The sequence below is a fragment of the Lipotes vexillifer genome, unplaced genomic scaffold (genome assembly GCF_000442215.2).
Source record: "Lipotes vexillifer unplaced genomic scaffold, Lipotes_vexillifer_v1.1 scaffold1442, whole genome shotgun sequence".
Taxonomy (NCBI): domain Eukaryota; kingdom Metazoa; phylum Chordata; class Mammalia; order Artiodactyla; family Lipotidae; genus Lipotes; species Lipotes vexillifer.
Window position 1 is genome coordinate 2,073,042 of NW_006797379.1, and position 10,161 is coordinate 2,083,202.

Sequence of the window (10,161 nt, forward strand, 5' to 3'; positions counted from 1 at the left end):
TGTTCTTCAGTTTGTGATCTGTCTACAAGTTAACTGATTCTTTCCTCCACTTAAATTTCCTGTTGGGGGCCCCTTCAGTGAATTTTTAATTTTGGTTATTATGCTTTTTAAGTCCAGAATTTCCATTTGCTGCTTCTTTGGTAATTCCTGATTCTTTGTTGATATTCTGTATTTGATGATGCATTGTAGTTATACCTTTAATTTGTTAAGTATGGTTTCCCTTAGTTCTTTGAACATATCTATAATAGCGGTTTTCAAGTCTTTGTCTCCAAAGTCCAATACCTGGGTCCTTTCAAAGGCAGTTACTTGGTGCCTGCTGTTTCTCCTGTATACAGATCACACTGTCCTGTTTCTTTGCATGTTTTGTATTATTTGTTGCTGAAAACTAGACTTTTTAGAAAATGTAGCAACTCTGGGTACTGACTTTTCTCCCTATTGCCTCTGGAACTTGTTCCTGTTTGCTGGTTTATTTGTTCAGTGACTTTGCTAGACTAGTTAAGTGAAGCCTATTTCCTCCAGTGTGCAGCCTCTGATGTCACTCCTCAGAAGGTGCAGCCTTGAACATGCACACAGCTACCCTAGCCCTCCTATCCCCACCTGTGGATGACAGTGATTATAGCTGGGCTCTCTTTGACTATGTCTTTCCCCAGTTTCCCTGTTAAGTTTCTGACTGATCTTCCTCTACTGATATTACATCCAGTTGTTGGTCTCCCCTAATTGTTAGCTGATTGCTTTATTGTTTTTTGCCAATCACCGAAGACATAAATGTTCCACAGTCTAATATCATTAACATTGGGCTTCTTTGCAGGGGTAGTTTTTTTGTTTGTTTGTTTGTTTGTTTTTGTGGTACGCGGGCCTCTCACTGTTGTGGCCTCTCCCGTTGCAGAGCACAGGCTCCGGACGCGCAGGCTCCGGATGCGCAGGCTCAGTGGCCGTGGCTCACGGGCCCAGCCGCTCTGCGGCATGTGGGATCTTCCCGGACCGGGGCACGAACCCGTGTCCCCTGCCTCAGCAGGTGGACTCTCAACCACTGTGCCACCAGGGAAGCCCGCAGGGATAGTTTTTAAAGCTGGTCTTTAAGGTTCACTCTGACCGCAGGAAGCCCTTCATAACTCTCTCTTCCCCTGTTTCTCTTTGTTAAACTTCTAGCTTGTCTACCTTTCACCCATTGCTATCATGGAGCTACCAGCCTCCTCTTAATTTCTTGCCATAAAAATCTCCATTGTCTTTGACAGTGCCTGTAGGTTTGAACTTCTCCATGCTATGTTTCACATAAAGTCAGTCCCCTTAGGGAGAGCTGCAAAGCTCTCTGTTCTTACGGCATGCCTCTACCCTAGGCAGAGCCTCTGCACCACTGCTCTAGAGCTGAGGAACGGGGGGTAGCAGCCTGCCTCTCTCAGAGTGATACCCTGCTATGAGCAGGGTGCTGGGCAAGGGTAGCAGTCCCTGATCTACTCAGCTTGTCTCTCTTGGCGTGGAACCTTTGCCCTATGTGAGCTGGGACATAGATGACCAGGGCCCAGTGTTCTTGGCCTATTTCTCCTAAGATAGAGCTTCTGCCGTACAAGTGGGAACGCGGTGGAGAAATGGAGCCCTGGTCCTCTTGACCGTGCTCGCCTGGAATAGACCTTCTACAGGACAGGGCTGTGGTGAATGAGGATGCTGGTGGCCTAGCCTTCCCCGGGAGAAACTGCCACCCTAGACTTGAAGCTGAGGGTGGGAGGGGGTCCCATCTTCTTGGCTATACCCATCCAGAGTAGAATTGTCACTCTGGGCTCGAGGGTAAGGGAAGAGCAGGTTATAGGTCAAATACTAGAGTCTCAGTCTTCTTATCAAGATTTACTCGATTTTCTCGAGTAAAGGTTTCTCCATTTGCTGTATGTTCTGAAGACAACTTATAGAGACTTTAAATGGTTTTTTAAAAATATGTGTTACCAGTTATGTTTGTTTTTCTGGGGAGGGGATCTGAGGAGCTCAACACACCTCCAGCCTAGCTCTAACTTTTTCTATCTGTTTTTTTTGTTTGTTTGTTTGTTTGTTTGTTTTTTGCGGTACGCGGGCCTCTCACCCTTGTGGCCTCTCCCGTCGCGGAGCAACAGGCTCCGGACGCGCAGGCTCAGCGGCCATGGCTCACGGGCCCAGCCGCTCCGTGGCATGTGGGATCTTCCCGGACCGGGGCACGAACCCGTGTCCCCTGCATCGGCAGGCGGACTCCCAACCGCTGCGCCACCGGGGAAGAGCCCCCTAGCTCTAACTTTTTGAAAATAGCAAACTCTGTTTCTTCAAGGCTTTTTTTTTTTTTTTTTTTTACCTTCTGGACTTCACTGATTCACACAGCTCTTTTCTCCCTCTTAGTCTGAACTGGGAAATCTTTTACCATAACTCAACCGATTTCAGGTAGAAGAACAAGCAGTTTAACTTCTGAGTGTATAAATGGCATTTAATTTAATTAACTTTAGCAACATGGCTTTCTTGTTATAGATGATGGAGAAATTTGCCTCTCACCTACCAAAACCTTACTTTGCTGGGCAATTTGAGCCTGTCTTTGAGAATTTGAAGATATTACTAGACGGGGAAGGGTCTTTGTTCCTCCCATTCCCCAGTTATCACCAACACACCAAAAATTTTGCTACGTCTCTTTGTAACAGACATTTGTAGTTTGAGGTGTTTAACCCCAATATCTAGTGTCCACGGGGACAGTATCCAGCTGCTTTTTTGCAACAGGGTAAGTGCTCTCATCAAACCTATTATCAAGAATCATGAAACATCGGGAAGCTTAGTGTTAGACAAGGGTTGGCCCACCACCTGTTCTGGTATGACCTGTGAGCTCACATTGGGTTTTACAGTCTTAAATGCTTGGAAAAAAATCAGAAGATGAAGAATACTTCAGGACATGTGAAAATATGAAATTCAAATTTGTGCCCATAAATAAAAGTTTTATTGGGACACAGCCATGCTCATGTGTTTACATGTTGTCTGCAGCTGCTTTCATGCTGTAACAGCAGAGTTGAGTAGTTGCAGTAGAAATTATATGGCCCACAAAACCAGAAATATTTACCATCTGGCCTTTGACAGAAAAAGTTTGCTGACAGTCTCAAATATGGTTGAGTGGGGCATCACTATAATAACGAAGTATTTTAGGGCCTAAAGACATGTCGTGACAGGACTACAGATGCCCTAGAAGGTACAAAAGAGGGAGAGAATAGCAGGACAATTATTTGTATTTTGAATTTAGATAGAAATAAGAATGCCACCTGTCCTTGTGTAAGCAAATCTTATTCAAAAGGAAAACTTTAAAATGTCTGTCACATATTTGTTCCGGGCTAATTCCCCAATGTGGAAAGTTTTCCCAAGACTTCTGTTTGATCTGAGATTGTAACATTCTGACAGTTGTTTTTGTGATGAATGAATTTCTTTTTAATTTAGATGAAACTGTGTTGCTTCTTTGACTTCTCATTCTTGGTGAAAGTGTACTTCCCAAGGTTATGTCTGCATTATGCCAAAATTCCTAGATAACTCCCTTAGTTTAAAAAATTAAAGGGAAGAAGTCAGATGAATTATTTCTGGCACCATGTAAGTTCTTTAAAACTTAGTGAAGATAAAGGAATTAGAGAGTCCGAAATTTTAACCTAGTTGCTTTTTATGACAGTATAGACAAAAGATTGACTATGATAGAAGAATGTCATAGAAAAACATCTTTTAGTCCTCCAGATATGCTAAAAACTGAGCATGGGCTTAGTGCTATTTAAAGGTGGTGTTTATGCTTTACAAAGGATCGCAATTTGACTATGAAGCATGATTATTCCATAGAAAAAAGATACTGTTTTACTTGAGTATTGTTTGACAATATAAAAATTTTTAAACAGATCCTTTTTTTTCAAAACATCTCAGAGACTAATCATATTTGTTAATATCTGCTTCCAGCAAAACAGTTTTTACTCAAGGAAGTTTATAAATAGTTCACCTGTGGTTAAATTATCAAATAACAGGGCTTTTCCACCTATGCTGAAAGAAAGAAAATAAGCCTTTACATTGTAATCCTTGGTTATCATTGGGCTGAAGTTCCCTCTGATTTGGGGGGATATGTCATGAAATGATGTAATTTCTGAGACTTAAAACCCTAAGATCTTTGCTGATGAAGTTTCAGAAACATATACAGATCAGTTCAGCATTTGAAACCAAATTTCTGTCGTATGTCCACGTGTTAGAGCTTGTGAACTTGAGTGGTTCCCTGTTTTGCGTATGATGGATTCATAGTTATATTGTGCAAGTTGTTCATCGTCAGTCATTTTCTCCTTTCCTGTCCCACCAAGGTTCCACCTGCCCAAGTCCACAGCTGTGCTTCTGCATCAATTATTTCGTGAAACATTTTTGTTTCTTTTTCCCAGACATCTAGTGGAAATTATTATTTCATCCCGTACATCATGACACCATGCGCTGATTATTTTTGCTGCGAGAGTGACGCCCAGAGACGTGCCTCGGAGTACATGCAGCCCAACTGGGACACCATCCTGGGTCCGCTGCGTGTGCCCCTGGTGGACAGGTTTACTAGCCTCCTCAAGGACATCCATGTGACCTCATGGTAATTCCCCTCAACCGTCAACAACGCTGGGAGCTTTGCCAGAATTTTCCTTTCACGTCCGTGGAGGTGACTTAACTTCAAGAGACCTTAGTGCCCAGAGAGTGGGGAGCCCCAACCAATTATTTTGAAGTCACGCTGGAATCCAGTGTTCCTTACTATCTCACTAAGTTGGGCCGTTGAGGTGTAACCGAAAGAGAATAAAACTGGAGATGAGGTCAGGGTTGAGCTTGTGTTTGGCTCCAACTCCCTGTGTGACCTTGACAAATAACTTTTCTGTAGCTGTTTTCTCATCTAGAAAATAAGGAACTTAAGTCACTGATTTTCTTTCATGCTCTTTCAACTCTGAGATTCTGTGTTTCAAGGTCATTTCTGAACGTGATTTCCTCCCTGCTACCAATCAGCTGTTAAGGTTGTTAAAATGCGCCAACAAAGTCATTCCAACCGTAAGTCCTTGTGCTGTAAAAGTCGGGATGTACTGAGTCAAGCTGAAGCCATCCTGACCACAGCGTGTCCTGTGACGTGTTCTTGGTAGATGTATGTCGGAGAAAGTGTGGAGTAGTGATTCAAGAGTTGACAGGTTTGGGTTTGAATCCTAGCTCAGGCGATTCTTCACAGTGTAGCCTTGGAACAGTTAGCTCACCTCTTTGAGCCTCAGTGCTCAAGAAACCAGTCCTTAAAACATCCCTGTTCTAAAACTTGAAGGCAGAAAAATTATTCTACTTAACGAAAGGATCCACTTTTGGGTTTTTTTTTTCTTGCCTGTGGCCAATTTAAAGGATTTATTCCTGAAAGTTACGTCTCAAGAAGGATTTGTCCTTCCAAAACAAATGAAAATCCGAAGCACTGGCAGGACTGACTTAAAATGAAATGTAAGGGACCACACGTCCCTGTGGCTTGCATTGTGGCTCCCCGAACTGTGGAGCGTTACTACTGTAGGGTTGGTGTGAGGTGCACACTTGTTAACAGTCTGTTCTCTTTTTCTATCCCGTCACCTCTCCTCTGGACACAGAGTTTCTGCTACAGATTGTGATGGGAAAAGAAGACTGGAAACCCAGACATATGTGACCACATGCCAACACAGAAAGCAAATGGGGGACCTTTTGCAGCGCATCCCTGGAAAGCCTCTTTCAGTCCCCCCTTGCTAACTGTTGTCTTATTGCACAGTGAACATTTTAGTGATGCTCAGGGAGAGAACTCTCTCAGTATCATCTTTTCAGGTCTGACAAGGAAGTAGGCTAGCTTGAGTCTGCTAGATGAGCAAGGTCTTTGCAAGAAGTCAATTCAAGTTTGTTTCTCATTCACTTCATGTATGTTTCAATAGGAAAACAGCTCTTTTGATTTGGTTTAATTTCAGAGATCTTGAAATACCTGTTAGTTGATTCCGCTCCTTGAACTACCGGATACCTGGCAAGGGTTAGTGAGAGGGTAAATGGTGCTTATGGTTTAAAACATCTGTAACAGGGATGGCAGGTAAATTTTCGGCTCAAGTGCCAGCTTTGATAGATTGACGAAGGCTACCCAGAGCCCTGTGCGGAAAAGGGGTTTGAAGCTGTTTCTTTTTTTTTTTTTTTTTTTAATCTTTAAAAAAAATTATTTATTTATTTATTTATTTATTTTTGGCTGCATTGGGTCTTTGTTGCTGTGCACGGGCTTTCTCCTGTCGCGGCGAGCGGGGGCTACTCTTCGTTGCAGTGTGCGGGCTTCTCATTGCAGTGGCTTCTCTCGTTGTGGAGCATGGGCTCTAGGCACGCGGGCTTCAGTAGTTGTGGTGTGAGGGCTCAGTAGTTGTGGTGGGCAGGCTTAGTTGCTCCGCGGCCTGTGGGATCTTCCAAGACCAGGGCTCGAACCCGTGTCCCCTGCATTGGCAGGCGGATTCTTAACCAGTGCACCACCAGGGAAGTCCCTGAAGCCATTTCTAAGTCCACATTGATTAGCAACATCTTCCCTGGTTAACAGAGGCAGAAATGGCTGCGTGTTTATTACATATATGATGTCTCCAGGCCATACTTAATTTAGTGTTTTGTTCATTTACTTACAAGTTACCATTCTTATTAGGTTTCTTAGTTTATTAAAACTATTTTTCAGAATTACCCTTGAAAACAAGTCTAAAGTAAAGTATAAATTTTTACTTGTCAGGCTGAACTAATAATACTTTAATAGCTTTGATGCCTTTATAGTCCAGCAAATGGACAATGGCTGTCACCCGACTTAATGACTCATTTGATTAATCATAGAATGTTAAACATTAGTAGAATCTGCTAATTTGCTTATCATTGGGGTAATAAGCAATAGACAAATAAGGAAATACAAATTAAAGCAGTGCACTGATAATTTTATCAGAGCACTTTCTGTGGGACATCACTTAATTCCTGAAATGTTCATTGAGATCTTATTATAAGCATTGGACCAGGCTGTGTACCGTAAACACTTTTTTTTGACATAGTTTTATAACTATTAAAAGTGACATTTGTTAGGTGTTGTTTTTCATTCTCTGAAGAGTATTACTTACTGAACCTGTTCTTTTTAATAAACAGCCTGATTTTACTGTCTGCAGTTAAAACATTTCAGCTGCTTAATGGGTTGACAGTACTACAGCTTGGCAATGCCCAGTCTCCATAAAAAAAAAAAAAAAAATTACTTGGAGTGTAGACAACATATTTAAGTCAATCTATGGTCATTGTAAGTTGGCCTCTGCATACCAAATTCAGTCATTTTTAAAGATTTTAAACCAAATACCAGATACTAGCATTGGTTCTTTGAGGGGCTGTGGTGAGACATTCTGGTGTGGATTTAAACTGCTCGAAATGTTGTCATACATCCCTATGATTATCTAGACGCCCACATGAAGGAAGTTTTACGTCTTATATTTGCTTACAGAAAAGACTCTGGCTGTCAAAAATGACAAGGGGAGTAGAGCGGGTAAAAGGCCGAGGTTGCTGGTAAGCGTCCAGGCACGGCTTCTTGGATTGCTCGTGGACACATCCAGGTTCTGGCTCTCGGCCAGCTGCCAAAAGCTTTGTGATTACTAGCTGGGGACACCTGATAGATACATTTTAAAGACGTTCTCATTTTACTCTGTTTCGTGGCTTTGGAGTTTTGTTCAGCTTTGTGAAAATCTCTTAATCGTGGGGGAAATTACTACTCAAGTAAGGTACTTTCTTGTCTTCTTTGTGTTTGAAAATACCAGAGAGGGGGGGATGGGCTAGGGTGTGTAGCAAGTCCTGTGGGTTATCCAGATACATATGAGGTCAAGTTTGAAAATATTTTCAAGGTCATAATGAACTGATATTTCTTTGTTACGGTTTAGTGGTGAGTTTTTGCAGAATGTCACTCACAAGTAGGACGTGTCTCCTGTTTGCTGATGCAGGGAGTCTGAGGCCTGGGCGAGACCCCCATGTGTTAGCCTAACTCCTGTCAATGAGAACCAAGTATGTTTGAGCTGCTAAGGGCAGCACAGTCCTGGATGCACATGGATGCGACTGGAGGTTTTCTTGTTTTCCTCTCCAGTGCTTATTACAAAGAAACCTTGTTAAATGACATCCGGAGAGCCAGAGAGAAATACCAGGGTGACGCACTGGCGAAGGAGCTGGCTCGCATCAAGCTCCGCATGGACAATACCGAGGTTCTGACCTCAGACATCGTCATTAATTTACTGCTGTCTTATCGTGATATCCAGGTATGATATATGCTTGTCTGAGACTATCACACCTCTTCCTTGACATGAGGAATTTCTCATATGAAGTGCTCTTACGCTAGGTGTATGGTTAGGTAACTGTTTTACAGACAAAATAGGGATGTGGCTAGGTCATAGGTCACCTCGCATATCTGTTGTGGTGGAAATATTGAAGAAGGTTTTGTCATATCAGAAGGCCACTCCAGCAAAATCTCAGAAACAGTACTGCTTAGTAAAAGGAATTAGAACTAAACAGTTTACATGCACTTTGTGTTAGGCGTTGTTCCAAGCCCTTTGCAAGTCCTAATTCACTTAATTCTCTTCATAAGCCTATGGGGTGTACACTTGTATTATCTCCATTTTACACATGAGGAACATGAGGTACAGAGAAGTTAAGTAACTTGCCTAAGGTCACACAGCAGTTGGCAAAGTCAAGATTCAATCTGAGGCAACCGGCTCTGTCCTCTTCGCTCTTAACTCCTCTGCTACTTCCTTTAGGCCTTTGTCACTTCCTTCTTTGTTTACCACTACCTATTAGTGGAAGGGAGAGCAGGAGTAGCAGAGGCAAGTCCAGGACCCAGGGAATGCAGGGGTTTATTCTAAGACAAGTGACAGAGGCTTCTGGAGAGTTCTTGAGACAGGGTTTGTAGAATATGGTACCATGGAGGAAATCAGTCGTTTCCTCCCCCCAAGTTTAATGCTGTGGAGCCATTTCTAAGGATGTCTTGCCTTCCTTTCCTTTGGAGGAACACAGGGCGATGTACATAATCTGCAGAATGCTACAAAGCCATATTGGAGGTTGTTGGCCACGGGTCTTTAAATCTGAACGAGAGAGGCTTCCATTTACAACCTGAACCAAGAACAGAGTCAACCACTTAAGGAACTCGTGCCCCTGGTGATAAACAGATGCATCTAAGTGATTTTAATAGCAGATGCTATTAGGAATTAGGATGATTAAATTATGCCCCATGGAACAAGAGAATGGGAGTGACCTTTTTAGAAATTTTTCTTCTGTTGAGCTGCTGGCTTCCTTCTGCCCTTGCTTTCACGCATCTCTCCTCTTTATAACCTTCCGTTGGTGGGACTCTCGGGCTCAAGGGTGAGCCAGAAGCTTCTTGCAATACTCTGCCTTCCCTATCCCTGGGTTGCAGCACTGAGGTGTAAAGCCACAAAACAGACGTGAGATTTCAGTAGGAAGTCCTCATCTGCTAACTGTGGCTGGCTGTCAGCGAGTTGGCCCGCAACAATTGTAAGCCCGGCTGAAAGGGTAGCAGATGGCACTGCTTGGAGGGGACACAGCTCAGACGAATACGGTAGCAATTTCTCCCTGGGTAATTATGCAGTTTAGAGCTGTGGTTCTCAAGCGGGGGACATGTGGCAGTATCTGGAGACATATTTGGTTGTCACAACTCGCGGAGGGAGGGGGAAGTGCTCCTGGCATCTAGTGGGTCAGGGCCACGGATGCTGCTTAACATCCCACGATACACAGCACAGCCCCCACCATGAAGAATGATCCAGCCCCCAAACGTCAGTAGTGCCAAGGTTGAGAAATCTGGTTTAGATGAATGTGATTGTTTCTGACAAAATTGGAAGGATTGGGGTGTTTCCCCCACTTTACGTGGCAGATAACTGTAAGATTTCCTACATGTTTATGTCCCGTTCATTTTAACCCACAGCCCTGCTGGTGTTAACTCTCCTACACTCAAAACGTGGTAGCTTTTCCTGGCTGCTGGGCTCATTTGTTTTGTTTTATCGTCTTTGAACCTAACTTCCTTTCCTCGGTCCTTTTGTGACCTCTGGTAGCAGGGATTCTTTCTCTGTCTTGTCTCTCATCCACTTTGTTGTTTTTAATCTCATTGCTGTTCTTTCAAGGGCTTTAACGTCACTAAATGCTGCCTGTAGGGAA

At 43.2% G+C, this 10,161-nt stretch overlaps 1 protein-coding gene across 1 annotated transcript in view; it reads left to right on the forward strand.

Moving 5' to 3' along the window:
* MAP3K15 (mitogen-activated protein kinase kinase kinase 15) overlaps nt 1-10,161 on the forward strand; it is a 156,330-nt gene that overhangs the window by 48,071 nt on the left and 98,098 nt on the right. Inside the window, exons 4-5 of the mRNA XM_007469314.1 lie at nt 4,389-4,582; nt 8,090-8,258. Of these exons, the coding sequence (XP_007469376.1) occupies nt 4,389-4,582; nt 8,090-8,258 (363 nt within the window). The remainder of the gene's footprint in view (nt 1-4,388; nt 4,583-8,089; nt 8,259-10,161) is intronic.